Source organism: Primulina tabacum, chromosome 3 (genome assembly GCF_025594145.1).
Source record: "Primulina tabacum isolate GXHZ01 chromosome 3, ASM2559414v2, whole genome shotgun sequence".
In the NCBI taxonomy this organism is placed as follows: domain Eukaryota; kingdom Viridiplantae; phylum Streptophyta; class Magnoliopsida; order Lamiales; family Gesneriaceae; genus Primulina; species Primulina tabacum.
This window is the reverse complement of record NC_134552.1, coordinates 5,694,415-5,712,562: the sequence shown is the minus strand read 5'-3', so window position 1 is coordinate 5,712,562 and position 18,148 is coordinate 5,694,415. Positions and strand designations below refer to the sequence as shown.

The following is an 18,148-nucleotide window of genomic DNA, read 5'->3' as shown; positions in this document are numbered from 1 at the left end:
ACCCGGTCAAAATCCTAAGTGGAGAAGATTGAAGGGTACCTGCAAACAATGACGATTTCTTGAAATGTCGGGAATTATATGTTACAACAGACGGCAATTGGACAACAATGGCCAAGATTATCAAAGCAGGATAAGGAAGAAACATCTCTCTTCTTAAGTTCGCAAAGCACAACATCTGAGAAGTACCCACAAAGAAAGAAATCCATATCCACAAACGGTTAATATAACTGTATGTTCATGGCGGGAAACGGATTTAGAATTTTGGTCTAATTAAAAGTCTGATTTTTTATCTCGAATTTCATCTTTTTTTTCGATTTAAATTAACTAAAAAAATTTAATTCGATAGAAAATGCTAGCTCAAGTTGTTAGAAACTAGAAAATTTATTTTCTTTGAAGTTCTACGAAATACAGATTACTTTTAAACTACAATTATCATCGTTGTAAATAGCTTAAAAATTTTAGTCAGATTACATATAATTTCCCACTCCACTCTTTTTTGATCCACCTTTACGTTTTCCGTCAACAAGATCCTATGTGATAGTATCAAGATGGGAAATTTTCAATTATACGATTTCTAGGAAATAGGAATACAATATATCGAACAGAGAACTCTCAACAGTTACAAGGTGAATGTTCGTAAAGAATCTGCGAGTTGAAGAATCTTGACGAGGTGTATATTGCTTAAACATTAGAAGGGGCTAACTTCACGAGCCAATCTCAACAAAATTTCAGGGACGAAGCGTCTTCTTGGAGAAGCCATGGCATCACTAGCAAGAGCTTCCTTGTCATCGGAATGTATGAAGGTTACTACATAGTCGAAAAGCTCATCTTTACCGCCTCTGAGAGGATCCTGAATTTTGGAATTGGCTTTAGAATCCAGAGACCAAGAATTACAGAAAACAAAGCAGAAATAGAATCATCAGTTACTTGGAGGAATAGATCTGTATGTGTTTTCCCATTATATAAGATAAGTTCAGCTCGAGCCCCAGCTTTCCTCATCGTATCAGCAAATGTTTTGCTGTAATCGCAACCAAGTTTAGACAGCAAAACAGAGAACGTTTTGATTCTACAAGAGATTGTGTTAACTTAAATTGTTTTAATGTAAAGATATTACCGTCTTTCTTAAAAAAAACGAACCTTTCATCCGATGGTATGGAATAATCCGAGGTACCGTGGAAAAGGACAAAATGAGGCAGCAGAGGAACTGCATTATGTAGGCCTGGACTTTGTGCAATGATTTCAGGAGAGAAGTGTTTCAATGATTTCTCCCCTTCCATTATACTGTGATGAAATATCATGACGACGATGAAAGAAACATACAAAATTTGTTTTAGACTAAAGGTTAAGACCAGAAACTAAGCACACCTTAAAAAGATGGAGCGATACAAGCCTCGGCCATGGAAATGATCCACCAATTTGAGTAAATTGTACCTGTTGTTTGATCAATTAGGAGCTATGATGCCCATCAAATAGCAAAGTGCCTATCATTGTGTAATTTTTTGAAATTGTCGCATTTAACTCACCCCCCAGATAAACCAAAATAAGCTCTTATCTGAGACACACTCCAAGAAATGCCATCTCCGTTGGACTCTTTGACTGCTTGTTGTAGAAGAGCACACGCAGAAATGTGGGCACCAGCTGATTGCCCCATTAAATAGATCCTAATAAATCAAAAGGGAAAGCTTGGTATTAGAAGATCTATGGTTGTACATTATCTAACATAAACGTTGTGCTTCGGCCTAGCACTCGTCACTGATAATGGAGTTTACAAAAAAAATAGAGCAGAAACCGTTTATCATATATCGTTGTTTTTCTTCACATTACAAGACAAAGAATGATGTGATACTGTTTCCAGCATAACAAAAGTTGAGATCGGAACGTGTTGGCCGTTAAATTATGAAATCAATTCCTGTTATACAATGTAGGGCTTGAATGATGATACACAGAGCTATTGCCTATCAAGCGTAGCAGGATTTGCCATTTGAGCCCTTTCATCGAATACCAAACTCTCCAACTAAGAAGCAACTAAATCTAAATGTAAAAGAATAAATGACTCACTTGTTCGGGTCACCTCCAAATTCAACAACATTGTTACAGACAAAAGAAATCCCTTGAGAAATATCTTTAACCATATCACTAATTGTCCCCTGTGGAAAATTTCTGAATTGCAAATGAATATATTAGAATGTATGGTGTGAAACTCAAAGAATGTATGTTTATTCCAAAAAAACAAAATAGACTGATTACCATGAATAATAGGATTAACAAACTATAACTCGAACCATGCCAGATACCTGTAATCAATGCTAGCAACTATGATGTCTCTTTCTGCTAATTGTAGTCCTAGAAGAGACCCCCATGCTTTATACCTGCAAATATAAATCATGTTTATAGTTTTGAATAGAGATGTTTTACTTGGTTCAGCAGGAAATCCCGCAAGTTATTTTTTATGATAGTGCCGTTTACACTCTATAATGTTGATCACACTTCATCAAGCTTTTTACTTTGCTAGAATGAAGCACGTGCGATGCACGTAAATAACAATTATATGATAAAAAAAAATTTGATTTTCTAAAAAAATAATTTGAATCGTTTTGTTATTTATTTGAGTTTAATCTCTTGTTATATTAAACGAATAAATTAATTAAGAACTTATATAATTTACTTTCGAATTTTTTGTTAAATTAAAATTCAAATTGTTAATTTTATGATATATAATAAATTATAATTAGTATAATATATAGAACCAAATGAACTGAAACAAATTTTGTTAAAAATATATTCAAACACCACGTATAAGGCATAATAAACTAAAAATCAATTAAATTGTGGACTTTATCAATGCATAAATCATAATTTACATTAATCAAGCACACTAATGATAAATAATTATCAATTTAAAATATTGAGACTAACTCATCAAAACAACATTAAAACTAATGAAATAATAATATCGATAGTAAAATATAACTCATAATATTTCATTTAAATAATATTTAAACACCTACATAATTTTTTTACTTTTGTTTTTAGAATTTTATATCATAAATAATTAATTTTATATCAGAATCTATCTTTTATAAACTATATCGATGATTATTAATTTCTTGTTAAATATAATTTTAAAATAATATATAAATCAACATATGTAATGAAATACACATTTAAATAATATTATATAGTAAATATCAAATAAAATCTAATAAACTTATAGAATAATTATTAAATATATATTTTAAACTACTGATATGATTTTCACATAAAAAATTGAAATATAACAAAAAAAAAATAAACTTGCATAAAAAATGCTATTTTTGTATTTGATGAATTTGTTAGTTTGATTTCAAAATAAATAAAAATGTTAAAATATCATATGTAAAAACTCTAATACTTTGACATAAGTTAATCAATGATCATTATAATTTATATTTATTATAAGGATTATATCATATATTATTTTTTATAGTAAGAAATAACTTTCGTCTCATCAAAATATTATCAAAACTAATGAAATAATAATATTAATAGTAAACTATAACTCATAATATTTAATTTAAAAATATTTAACCTCCTACAGAACTTTTTACCTTTTGTTTTTAGATTTCTATATCATAGATAATTTATTCAGCATTGTTATATAAATATAAATATATGTATATGTATGTATATATATATATATGTATATGTATGTGTTTAGTACTTATATATGTATGTACATTGAACATTTCAAACTATTCGTTTTTTATGATCCATTTTTTAATATCAAATAGGTCGTAATATTGAACATTAAAATCATTGGTTTTTGAGTTTTTGAGTTGTATCATAGTAAAATTATATGCAATATTTATGTCACCTACTTGACTATAGATTTTTTAATTTTTTTCCTAAAATTTCATAAATAATTAAGAAAAATATATATGAATTAAAAATTATAAATAAAAAAATCGCATACTACCAAATTTTTTGTATTGAATTTATAAATTTGTCTGACATATAATATTTTTAAAAAATTGCTATTATCATCCATTTCTAAATATTAAATAAAATAGTTATATAATATGTGAGACAATGAAATTAATTGTTTAACAGTCATGTCTTAAATTTATATATTATGAGAGCTGATTTTGGAACTGAAGTCAAGAAAAATTAGTTCTGATTTTGGTTTCATTGTTCCTGAAAACCATGGTCGAATTTACCTTTACACTCTTATTATCTAAATCTTAAACATTCTTAGTAGATATTTCAAATGCTACCAAATTTTTGTTTATTGAATGTATAAATTTGTTTGATATATATATATATTTTTTAAAAAGTGTTACTAAAATCTTTAAATTTCTTATTATAGCTAAACTGTTTGAATTCTTCTAAGATATTCATATTTTATGTATTATTAATATATTAACACTCATAATTATTGATAAAAATTCTCCTAAATAATTTATTAAACTCTTTATTTTCAATTCTTAGTTAAAAAACCAAAAAATATATTATTATATATTTATCATGTTATTCTACTTATCGCATATTGCATTAATTTTTTTATTTCTTCTTGTGATACTATAATTTATTACTTAATTAGAAAATATACTAAAAAAATAATTACAAATTTGCATTAAAATAAAAAATATGATGTAGAGAGAAATTTAAAAAGATAAAACATTTAAAGGTAATATAAAGATGAATTATTTGAGAATATCAATTAGGAGTTAAATTTTATTCTTGAAATGATATAAATAACTACAATCAATGTAATTGTAGTGATAATTCATTAGCAATTTGTTAGACTTTTAGCATTTATATCCTTATTGAATTTTCGGATTTTTATTAATAAGGAGGACATTTGTGTCTTATCATGAGTCCTTCGTATATATAATTTTTTGAAGTTTTTTTTAAAATATATATATACTTTATAATGAGTTATTTCATTATGAATATAAATCAAATTTATTTCTCTCACGATCGAAAAAATTCACACATTTGTACGTATATAGAATGAAATATTGTTTGTTTAAAAGAAATAGAATAAAATATGACATAATTAAATATTATAACGAAAAAAAGATACGGGTAGAAAGTCAAAAATACAAAACCATAAGCATAAAATGAAGTTAATTGGTATTAATTATTAATTAATAGATTAAATGTGAAATTACCCCATGAACTTAATACTTAATTTGATTAAGAGCAAAGAAAATTAAACAGATGCCTGCTTTTTGGACACTTGGTTTTAATCCTAGTTTATGTACAAAATTTAGACAACTGACTCCCCTTATATATGCTTTTATGCATGTGATAACAAAAACATTTGAAGTAGGCAAGATTTTCCTTACAAGCATTAAATAGTTAAGAAGTAACTAGTATCGGAAAAATGTATAAGAAGCCGAAAGATAGTGTAATTAGCAATTTGTGGACTACAAATAACACCTCTCTACTTTTAAATCAATCTTAACAATTGTACCAAAAGTACAAGTCTGTTGAAACTCTGAAGTGATCTCTCAAATAACAAGCTAATATTCAAACTCAGACCCCTAACATATAAATGAAAGGAAATGACCTCTCGCTTACTCACCCGATAATCCAAGCTCCACCAGTTACAAATATCACCATAGGCTTTAGGCCATCAATATTTTTTGGTAAATACAAATCCAATCTGCAAGATTATTTCATGTTCACGACACCATGAAAATAAATGAAGTGAGAAGAAGCACTATTTTGGCGTAAACATACCTATTTCTTGGCCGATCTCCATAAACAATACTTCGGTGGACATGGCTTGAAAAGAAGTAACAGAATCCAACTACAAATAGGCAGATTTATAAAGATAAATAGAACTGTGCATTCTTTAAAAAGAGGGAGGCATGTCGAAAGTACAGGTTCAGTCAAAGTATTTGCAGAAAATGGGACGGTATTTCCATCTAAAGAGAGGAAACATGTGAAAGGTTAACGTATCAAGTGCAGTTTCCACAGAGGAGATTAGTAAAAAAGTCCAAAACAACAAATGGAAACATTTGCTTATTACTTGCTAGTACTCTATATAGTTATACATTAACAAAATGCCTCCCAGCATTTCTGAACTTCATTTGCTTTCCTTAGTAAAAATATGCTCTACACACACCCAAATTAAAGAATAACTCAAAGAATCAAATAAACGTGGGACAATTGATGCTCACCTTGGAGAAATCCAGGCAAAAGAAACATGGCATAAAGAACAAGAGAAAGGAGTCTACTGATCCATCGATAGCCTACCCTGAAAACAGAAATTATTAGAGAAAATTTTAAATAAAAATAGCTCCTTGCAAAAATCCAACTTTTATTTATTTATTTATTTTCCTGAATATACAAGAACTCCTCATTCGAGCTACGTTGCATCTAAAATCCAATAAGCTCAGAACTTGCACTGAATCATGATTCATTGTCCAGAAATAGAACAGTGAATTTTGGGAATAGCATACCCAAGATAACTAAGGAGCTTGAAGCTAAGCCCAGTAATCAAATAAGTCTCCGCCGCAGCGTGGCCGACCTCACGGCCAAATGACTTCTGGCGAGTCGGCCGAGCAAGCAACGACGACGTTCTCCTCCTCCACCGCTGGTCCGATGAACCACTCGGAAAACTCGAGGTCCTGAACAGAGAATCCGATCCCGGGTCTTGCTCTACCAAGTTATTGGAAGAAATAACCGGCGGCAGAGACGTCGTCGCCTCCATACCCGCCGATGCGTCTGCGTGAAATCCGAGGACAGATTCCAACTATTTCTATGGAGTTGATTTTATATTGCTACGGAGGAATGGGTTCTTCTCACGGGATTCGCGAAAGAATCCTCTTTCGGAAAGCTTCCACGAACTGTCGGATTTCGCATTGGGTTGCGTGATTGAAACAGTAATGGCCGACTGGAGTTTTTTTTACCGGTAAGAATCTGACAAAACAGGTAAGAATTTTAGAAACTTTTGCTTCATTCGACCTGTCCCATCAACGGTAAATTTCAAAAAAATACTTCTATCAATGTTTTAATTAAAATTTAATATTTAATCATAATTTTTTAAAAATCAATATCTTACAAATCTATACATTTAGATTTAACTAATCATAACGCAAACTTTGTATTTTTACCCATTATTGTTTAAATAAATATATTATTTTATCCACAAAAATTATATCATTTTTCTCTATTTAAAATATAATTTTAACAAAATATTGTTTCTTAATTATCATGGAATAAAAGTAAATACTTATTTTGACATACAAAATATCTATTATGAGGTTTCAGATACTTGATTTCGCTCTTTGAATACTCCAAATATATGAGAAAATACTATATTTTCGAGCATTCACCATAAATTCAGTCATTGTTAGTCTTTTCATGAAAAATGCATTAAGATGACTATTCATGTCATTTTATTTTTAAAAAAAAACATAGGTCATCATTCATCATGAAATAAAGTTAAGTATTTATTTTGACAAAAAAAAATACATATTTTGGAGTTTCAAATGCTTGATTTTACTCTTTGAATACTCCAAATGTGTAAGAAAATATTGGATCTTCAAGCTATCACAATAAATTCAATAATTTTTGGTATTTTCATTGAAAATGCATTAAGATGACTTATTCATGTCGTCTAATTTTTGAAAAAACACAGTTTCTCACTCATTGTTGAATTAGAAAAATTACTTATTTTGATCGATAAAATACCTATTTTCGGGTTCCAAATATTTTATTTGGCTATTTGAATACTTCAAATGTGTAAGAAAATACTTAAGTTTCAAATAATATTAAGTGACTTTTGATTGTGTCATTTGTGAAGTTAAAGTGTGATACTTAAATTGGTACACAGAGTATCTAATTAGAGTATATAAATACATGATTTTACCACGTAAATACTCATATCCAATTATTTGAGGATGCCAAAATATAATTTGAAGGTAATATTAAGTGACACCGATGATGATATTAGTGAGGCAAAAATGCGATACCTAAATTAATACAAATAATACATAATTCGAGTTCACAAACACTTGATTTTACCTTTTAAATACTCAAATTCGATTGAGTATGTCAAAATATATAATTTGAAGATAATATTGAATATTTTTTTATGATGAGATTTGTGAATAAAAAACGTGCTACCTAAATTGGTACAAATAGTACCTAATTTGATTTCACATATACTTGATTTACCCTTTTAAGACTCAATTTTGATTATTTTGGGATATAAAAAATATAGTTTCAAGTAATATTGAGTGACTTTTAATGTGTCATTTGTGAAGTTAAAATGTGATACCCAAATTAGTGCACAAAATATCTAATTCGAGTCTACTAATACTTTATTTTACTCCCTAAATGAGAAGTATTTTAATTTGAGTTTGCAAATACTTGATTTTGTAAATGAGATGCTCACAATATGTATTAAAATACTAGGTATTCGAATAAGCAACGTAAGTTCATCAAGTATTGATATTTCCATGGAATAAGCATTTGGATGACATATTCATATCATTTAGTATTTTTTCTGTAAAAGAAAAAACAGATTCCCAATTAAGCATAAAAATTTTAAAGTATTTATTTTTATTTGAGAAGTACCTAATTTGAGATTGCAAATATTTAATTTGGTACATTAGATACTAATAATATGTAATAGAATACTGGATATTCGAATATGCAACGTAACCTCACCAAGTGTTCATCTTTCTTTGGAAGATGCATTTGGATGACATATTCATCTCATTTAATATTTTTTTTGTAAAAAAAACAAATTCTCAACTAAGCATTGAAATTTTAAAATACTTATTTTTACTTGAGAAGTATCTTATGTGATACCTAAATTAATACAAATAATGCCTAATACGATTCCACAAATACTTGATTTTACCATTTAAATACTCAAATTCGATTATTTGATGGTGTCAAAATATATAATTTGAAGTCAATATTGAGTTGCCTTTGATGATGAGATCCGTGAAATAAAAATGTGATACATAAATTGTTATAAGTACTATATAATTATATTATACTGATAATTGATTTTACCCTTTAAAAACTCAAATTTGATAATAAATATAATGAAAGAATATTGATGCATATAATGATTGATTACCAATAAATATTATGAAAAAATACTAATGAGGATGATATCAAATGAAGTATTGCATTGTCATTTAATGAATACTAACAAGTATTGTGAATGAATATTAATGATATTATAAATTAATACTCATAAGTATACAGAAAAATGCTAATAAATATAACGAATAATTACCAATAAGTATTATATCAAATAAGTATAATTGTCAAATAAGTCATTCAATGAATATAAAAAAGTATTGTCAATTAATATTTATGAGTATTTTATAAATCATTGATCCAAGAGTCGATAGATATGCTTAAAGTGCAAACTTCAAGCTCATTTACGAACTATGTTCATAATGCATCTCTCAATTAGTCCATGATAATGAACTATGTTTATTTATTTAAATGATATGAATAAGTATCATAATAAATTTTCCATGGAAATATTGTATATTCGAATATCCAGTATTTTAATTCATATTGTGAGTATCTCATTTACGAAATCAAATATTTGCAAACTCAAATTAGGTACTTCTCAAGTAAAACTAAGTACTTTAAAATTTTCATTCTTATTTGAAAAATTTTTTACCAAAAAAATATTAAATAAGATGAATATGTAACCCATGCTTAGTGATCGAGCAAAACTTGCATTGTAAAATTCTTAATAAAAATTAATAATATTCAAGCTCGAAATAATCGCAAGTGCACGATATCAATTAATAATATTGTCATGGACTTTCAATAATCACAAGTGCACGATGTCAAAATGTTCCATGCTTAGTGATTGAGCAAAACTTTCATTGTCTAAGGACTGTATTTCTCAATTATTATTCTCAATTATTCAATTTTTAGCAGCGATACTTCATATGATTGTTCACTACTACGATTATTAAATAAAAACTCAATGAAATTGTTCAAGGATTAAATGATGAAATAAATAAGTTAGAATGATTGATTAAAGTTCAATGAGAAATGAATTTGTAGGAAATCTTGGTTCACCTACCCCTCGCTAATCTACTTAATTCGTTCGACAATTATCTATGCTTTCGACGAGATTTCATATCCAATTGAACACGTCATCTCAAGCTATACCAAACTAATTCAACTCAATGAAGTAATTAAATCTCTTTAATTATTTATCAATGGTGAATTGCATGTCGTTTTATTAAATCTCATAGCTTTCGATCTACTGGACTATGACTATCGACGTGTATCCGACTTCATATTTCTCTGTAAATTGTAAATCCACGGATTATGTTACTCGTTCCTATCACGGTCTATTCTCTCGAAGAACATTGTCCGAAAATCTTCAAATCTTCGCTCTAAGCCTTTTTTCTCTTTCAAAGCTTTGTGGCTGCTGAAAAGTCCTTGAACATGTCATCCAATTGTATCTTGGATGGAAACGCGAACACTTTGTAAACTTACGTTACATATTCGAATATCCAGTATTTTAATACTCATTATGAGTATCTCATTTACCAAATCAAGTATATTAAAACTGAAATTAGATATTTTGCAAGTAAAAGTAAGTACTTGAAAAAGTTCAATACTTAGTTGCGAATTTGTTTTTTTTAACAATTAAAAAAACTATTAGATGAACATGTCATCCAAATGAATCTTGGATGGGAATGCGAGCACTTGGTGAACTTACGTTGCATATTCGAATATCCAGTATTTTAATACTCGTTCTAAGTATCTCATTTACCAAATCAAGTCTTTTAAAATTGAAATTAGGTATTTCGCAGATAAAACTAAGTACTTGAAAAAGTTCAATGCTTAATTGCGAATTTGTTTTTTTTAACAATAAAAAAATAATTTAAATAAAATGAACATGTCATCCAAATGTATCTTGGATGGAAATACGAGCACTTGGTGAACTTGTGTTGCATATTCGAATATCAAGTATTTTAATACTCATTCTGAGTATCTCATTTACCAAATCAAGTATTTTAAAATTGAAATTAGGTATTTCGCAAGTAAAACTAAGTATTTAAAAAAGTTCAATGCTTAGTTACGAATTTTTTTTTAACAATAAAAAAATAATTAAATAAAATGAACTTGTCATCCAAATGCATATTGGATGGAAATGCGAGCATTTGGTGAACTTACGTTGCATATTCGAATATCCAGTATTTTAATACTCATTCTGAGTATCTCATTTATCAAATCAAGTATTTTAAAATTGAAATTAGGTATTTCGCGAGTAAAAATAAGTACTTGAAAAAGTTCAATGATTAGTTACGAATTTGTTTTTTTTTTACAATTAAAAAATAATAAATGAAATGAACTTGTCATCCAAATGCATCTTGGATGAAAATGTTAGCATTTGGTGAACTTACGTTACATATTCTAATATCCAGTATTTTAATACTCATTATGAGTATTTCATTTACCAAATCAAGTATTTTAAAATTGAAATTAGGTGTTTCGCAAGTAAAACTAAGTACTTTATAAAATTCAATGCTTAGTTGCGAATTTGTTTTTCTTTTAAAAATTAAAAAAATATTTAAATGAAATGTACATGTCATCTAAATGCATCTTGGATAGAAATGCGAGCACTTGGTGAACTTACATTGCCTACTAAAATATCCAGTATTTTATTAACTTTTATGAGTATCTCAATTACCAAATCAAGTATTTAAAATTGAAATTAGGTATTTCGCAAATAAAAGTAAGTACTTCAAAATGTTCAATGCTTGTTGCGAATTTTTTTTAAAAAAATAAAAAAATAATTAAATAAAATGAACATGTCATCCAAATGCATCTTGGATGGAATACGAGCATTTGGTGAACTTACGTTGCATATTCGAATATCCATTATTTTAATACTCATTCTGAGTATCTCATTTACCAAATCAAGTATTTTAAAATTGAAATTAGGTATTTCGCTAATAAAACTAAGTACTTGAAAAAGTTCAATGCTTAGTTGCGAATTTGTTTTTTTAACAATAAAAAAAATAAATGAAATGAACATGTCATCCAACTGGATCTTGGATGGAAATGCGAGCATTTGGTGAACTTGTTTTGCATATTCGAATATTCAGTATTTTAATACACATTCTGAATATTTTATTTACTAAATCAAGTATTTTAAAATTGAAATTAAGTATTTCGCAAATAAAACTAAGTATTTCAAAAAGTTCAATTAGTTGAGAATTTGTTTTTTTTTAAATAAAAAATATTTAAATTCAATTTACATGTCATCCAAATGCATCAGGAATGATGAATGGAAAGAGAAGATGACCAACAAAAATAGGTATTTATATAATTTTTTATTAATTAAAAGGGTAAAAAGGTAAAAATGCATGAAACATGTAGTAAAAACTCAGTTGGTCTTTTGTCAGGTACTAAAAAAAAAAAATTTATGGGTACTGAATCTTAAATAAATCATAGACAAATATATTTTTCTCCAAATTATCCTATCATTAATTATTCATCACTATCCAGACCACATAATGGAACAGGAATATAAATTTATGCCCATAAAATTGAAATCAAGAGATACGTGTAGTTTGGGATGTCAATTTCTTTCGAACGAAAATTGATCTAATTCGAATGGAGTAAGTATAAAGATTTATTTTATTAAATAAATGATTAATTATGTATGAAGTTTTTTTGCATGAAGATTGAGGCACATTTTAAAAAATCTAATTCATATTCGATCTGAATATCCGATTATATATGTGTGTGTCATAGAGATTTTTCGACTATGGTGTTAATTTCAATGTTCTCATCGAGGCGGCCACGGGTCCTCGACCGTACCGCTTTGTCTAAGGCAATTTCTATAGATGGTCTGAGACTATCCTGTAGGCGATGGAGGCGGCTGACGGTTGAGGCATTTAATGATTTTAAAATCTTAGTAAATGTCAAAATCAAATAAATTTTAAAATAAATCAAAATCAATCAATTTAAAAAACCTTATATATAATAAAAACATCTCTCACGGTGGATTTCTGTTCAACATACAACTTCAAAAGCTAGAAGTCCAATACTGATTTTATAGAGGTGAAACTGCACTAAACTTGAGCAAGTTTAAAATCGAACTAATTATGTAAAAAAATGACTTCGAAACACGGTCTTTTGAACTAAGAGCAAGATCAATGTATATCTTCAAGTCCAGTTCCTTACCGGTAAAAACAGAGCATGGTTCAAATTGAGCTTCCCCCAAATGATTATTATCAGAGATTAGTCATCGATCAGGCACATATTCAAATTCTTAGACAATTCTTTTTCTTGAATCAAGATTACGCCTCTAATGGCCTAACAGAGTATGCCGCGATTAATCTCTTGTTTCACCTCTTTTTCTTCCTTCCACCGAACTTTTACCGAAACCACCATCTCTGAATGGCAGACATCGGAGTGTTAAAAAATGGAGCGTACTGCTGCATTAATGGATTCACAGAACGCCCAATCTTGGCCCATGTATTTTGATGGTAACCAGCAGTAACAGGAGAATGATACATGAGTTTCAAAAGCTGTCACAAAGAAAGTTCAAGAACTGAATCAACTTCAATAAGTTGGTCATTTTTTGTCCATAAAATGTTTGACAAAGTAAAATATATAAATATCATAGAAATTCATGGTATTCCGACGTATTGGTAGGATATTGGACACTGGATTCTCTATTATGAGTACCGAGTCAACGTAAAATGATGGAAATATTAAAGAGGACCAATTGATGGTAATTTTGAGATCATTGCCCAAGTTTATGCCGACAGGATAGTGGACAACGATAATGGTATATTTAACAGAAACTCGCCAATCTTTAACAAGAATTAGATGCGCAGAAACATCAATTTCAAGGTTGCAATGCAAAAGCAACACACACCTGCCAGTACATGAACGCCTGTATGATATTCCGTTGCCGCCTGTGTATTAAATCAAGGCATAAAACATCAATTTTCGATGTGAATTATCAAAAAAGGCTATAAAATAATGAGTTGAATCAGGGTTTGTTCATGAAGGAAATGAGGAAGATACTGACGAGAAAAGAGAAATTATCAGAAGGAACCCAATTCCTATCTCAGCTTGTGATGACAGAACCCCAAGAGTGGTCGTGTTTGATTCAACCCAAACACAAGCCTTTTCCAAGTACCTCCTGAAGAGGATCATCAAGAATGTCTCAAATAGGAGGAACAAACATTCAAGACAAATTAGGCTTCATTTATGACAGATTATTAGAGGAAATTTGATACAAAACTAGGAAAAAAGAAGAAATTTCTTCATAAATATCGTTAGACGAGCTATAGGTTAAACAAATTTTGATGTACCAACCTACATATCAAAGTGGGTACAAACGAAAACACAATTCCAAAAACTCAGTAATTAGACCCATTTTCCCTCGTTTGAAGGACTTGTAGTTTAGACATAGTCCGACCCATTTTCCCTCGTTTGAAGGACTTGTAGTTTAGACATAGTCCAATTGATGTTATCCTCAATCAAGGGTCGTGCCACTGAGCAATACGACAGGACAGTGAGTACAATTTAAGAATTTCGAAATATTCTGCGCTAGCTTTCTCACCTGTACAAGGTGGAATGGTTAAAGTTATGCCTCAGGAACTTTGTGACATGCTCAAGTGTCCGGCACAGAATGGGAATTAAAGCAACTGCCAACATCGAAATTGGTACTTTCAGAATCTCATGCATTCTGTAAACATGACCGAGAAACTAATAAGTGAGCAAGTAATACTTACATTTGAGGCAAACATGCGACGAAACAAAGTTAAGACAGTAAATGGCACAGAGAAAATCTTTTGTAGCCACCACTGATTGAAACCACACCTGCAAAGCCTGCAAGTTCCATGCTCTTGGTTTCTGCAAAAAAATAATCAGTTACCATAGGCAACCAATAAATAGAACAAAATTCATGGACCGACACAAACAAAGAAACTAAGTGGCATTACCCCATACAATGAATATAGAGAATACAGAGAAGAACAAGCAGTTCCCAAGAACGAAAGCCGGTATGCCCGATTTGATAGATTTTGTGGTACTAATGGAAATACCGAAAGGACTCCCACAAGAAATACCTGCAGATGAAGGGGGGAAATTTTTGAGTATCCTAAATAAAATTTTATTGAAGATGGAAAAAACAACCCCAAGGAAAGTTTATCTCTACTACTTTGTTAAGAGGTCTAAAGTAACTAACTTTGGTGGTATGATGTAATTTTTAAAATGCCAAAAATACACCATTAAAATTACAAAATACCCCATTTTATTTAATATAAAAATATCATACAAATATAATTTAGTAAATTTGTAGCTCGGTTATAACCATAGTTATTGAAAGCGTGCGCCTAGCGACAAGCCCAGCAGCACTTGAAACAAGCCGGCTTATCTCATGCGCCTCTGCCTAGTCGCGAGGCATTCAAGAGGTGCATAAGCGTGCACTTTAAAGATGCGGGTTGATATTTTATAGTAAATAAAAATTAACTCGAGCCCAACCAATTTTGAAGCTCAATTAGCAAAGTTCGAACTATTTAATTATAAAAAAACTCTATCATCACTCATTTATGCAAAACTTTTTTATTTGAAAGTTAAAAAGTCATACATGCAAACTTTTACAGTAATCTTCTCCTAGAATGATGGTGATATAGTTGAAGAGAATGAATAGGAATTTGATGATTCAGATTATAATGTAATCCTTTATGAAAACTTTTACTCAAATTTCTTCTACACTCATTTATCACCATTGTTTTGAAAATTGATGATGATATAGTTGATGAAGAAGAATTTGATGATTTAGATACTTGAAGTAATTTTTTTAATATATTATGAATTGATGACTTACCAATGAATTTTAAATGATTGAAGTTTTTTTCTTGATTATGATTAACATTACATTATCTATTCATGAATTTTTATTTACAATATTTGCTATCTTTGTGAAAAATATTTATTTTATATAATATTCCAGTATAAATCACTTTATATATATTGAATTTAAAATTAATACCAAATACATTTTACTTTGATAAAGTGTGCGCTTCACTTTACGTCTCAGGCTTCAAGGTACCCTAGCGCTTTAGTGCGTCTTGCACCTTAAATAACCATGGTTATAACTATCATCCCAAAGAAATTTAAAATTACTTAAATATTTATTTATCTTTATCTAAACTTTTAAATCTTTACATGATCATATAACTCCTAGCATAAAAAAATATTATAAAAATGCATGAATAAAAAATAACAAAAATGTATTTAACACTAAAAAAATTACTTATGTAAATATCCACGTATAATGTGCCAAGATGCGCAAGTTTACAATATTTTACAGATCTAGATAAACTTGATTTTTCAAATTTTGATCAAAATCTACACAAGATTGCAGGTAACATTAACCCATCCTTCCAAGCCGAAGGCCCAAAAATGTTTAAACGTTTACTAGACAAAAAATTGCAGGATATAATAAAATCTGTGAACACATTAAGAACATTTAAAGCAGGGCGTGAATCAAATCATAGACCAATAAAGCAAGACGCGATGCCAGCTCCAATCTGGACATAAAACTTGTAATTTTTGCACCTACAGAAAAGCAGTTAAACATTAACATAATTTCCAATGAATTCAACATACCCAAGCGTTGACAGAAAATTGGATGGTTCGACTATCCCAACGCAATGATGTAGAGTTAGGAGGTGGAGTTGCAGGTGTCCCTGACGTTCTATTCGCAGACCCTACATGACAAGTTCAAGTGAAAATAACACCATAAATCGGAATAAAGAATGAATAAGATATATAGACCAAAATCATCACCCAATCTCATATAATATAACTAATTCAGACCTGAACTCCGTTGACGTGGATTACTTCCAGAAGCAGATGACGATGTTGATTGTGGTGAGGGTGCCGGTGGTCTTACAGGTGCGGTACTAGTAGCCATGGGCTCGACAAGAAGTTCTGGATCCTGGCATGTAATATACATGAACTTAGCTATACACAATAAACATCAAGAACTGGCAGGTATAAACATTCTTTTTATGACATTCACAATAAACATTCCACCTAATATTCACACTGAAAACTTAATATCCCATTTATGCAAGACAAGTATGAAGACGAGGAAAATCCGGGTTCGCACACTCCTAAATTTACAACGGCAAACTGAACAGATGCAATGAAAAAGAATTTCAATACACCAGCTGCCCATCTATACCACAAAGATCAGGGCCAGATAAAATTCGTTTGTTACGTTTGGCAACACCCAACTAAGCAACTAAAAACCATCATTCTTCTCAAATGTGAAAAAACGAAAAGCATTAAACAACCTGATTTCAACAACCAAAAACCTTCACCAAGAAACAAATTAACGAAAAGCAAAAGAATATCCATCTCAAAATCAATTAAATACAAAAAAAAATGAAGAAAGAAGAACATACAATGTACCGCTGGTAGAACTTGCGCTTGAAATGATCAACGACATCAGATCTGGAAGACATGTGGGGAGGAAGGAGCACGTTTGACCAGTAGTCCGCCCACCGCGCATCGTTCTCATAATCGTAAGCGGCCGCCGCAATCCGCTTCAACTTCTGCGGATCTTCTCCTTCTCCGCCAGCCATTATCTTCTCTACCCCCGAGAAATCTCTTCGCGCCTTTGATAGTAGAAACCCTAAGCCTCACTCTCTCACTACTAGATTCGTCGTTGTTCCTCCGCTTTCCTGATTTGCTCTCAACAATTTATCCGGTCTGACGTAAAATCGCTGTTGTGTTTTTCACGACTTTAGCATAAAGTACTGTAGACCGATCTATATATACACTCACAAATAAATCGATTTTTTTATTATTTTAAATAATATAGCAAAGGCATCTTAAAAAAATAATAGACCTTAGATTTTGTCTCAAATATGATATCTTAGAAGATTTGACCAGAATGATTTCTTGATTCGTGAAGGCCACTTTGTCCCGGTTTCACTCGGTGGCTCAAATCTGCATATCCGTCCATGGAATCCAAAGCCCTCCCTATCTGCAAACCAAGAAAATGGGTTGTGAAGGGAAATATTTATTGATTTATTTCCTTAATATTATCTATTCCTTGTTGATTTGATTGAGTATAATATTTAATTATGTAGAGAGAGACGAATAAAAATTC

General features: G+C 29.9%; 2 protein-coding genes across 3 annotated transcripts; both read right to left on the bottom strand.

Annotated features, from left to right (window-relative positions):
• Positions 1 to 445: 445 nt before the first annotated feature.
• Positions 446 to 6,968, bottom strand: LOC142539598 (isoprenylcysteine alpha-carbonyl methylesterase ICME-like). Of its 2 annotated transcripts, none has more exons than XM_075645163.1 (11): positions 6,453 to 6,968; positions 6,171 to 6,247; positions 5,728 to 5,797; positions 5,570 to 5,650; positions 2,295 to 2,369; positions 2,059 to 2,160; positions 1,524 to 1,661; positions 1,366 to 1,431; positions 1,138 to 1,281; positions 928 to 994; positions 446 to 850 (listed from the first exon to the last, which is right to left on the bottom strand). In XM_075645163.1, the coding sequence occupies exons 1-11, from the start codon at positions 6,701 to 6,703 to the stop codon at positions 689 to 691; spliced, it is 1,233 nt and encodes a 410-aa protein (XP_075501278.1). In that variant the 5' UTR covers positions 6,704 to 6,968; the 3' UTR covers positions 446 to 688. The 2 variants fall into 2 exon arrangements, with proteins under 2 accessions (XP_075501278.1, XP_075501276.1); XM_075645161.1 differs by having other exon boundaries at positions 928 to 1,018; positions 6,453 to 6,966.
• A 5,995-nt stretch (positions 6,969 to 12,963) lies between these two features.
• On the bottom strand, positions 12,964 to 17,755 carry LOC142539597 (uncharacterized). Its single transcript, XM_075645160.1, has 9 exons — positions 17,439 to 17,755; positions 16,846 to 16,966; positions 16,636 to 16,736; positions 14,964 to 15,089; positions 14,754 to 14,874; positions 14,582 to 14,666; positions 14,045 to 14,158; positions 13,889 to 13,928; positions 12,964 to 13,535 (listed from the first exon to the last, which is right to left on the bottom strand). The coding sequence occupies exons 1-9, from the start codon at positions 17,616 to 17,618 to the stop codon at positions 13,383 to 13,385; spliced, it is 1,041 nt and encodes a 346-aa protein (XP_075501275.1). The 5' UTR covers positions 17,619 to 17,755; the 3' UTR covers positions 12,964 to 13,382.
• Between the last annotated feature and the right edge of the window lie 393 nt (positions 17,756 to 18,148).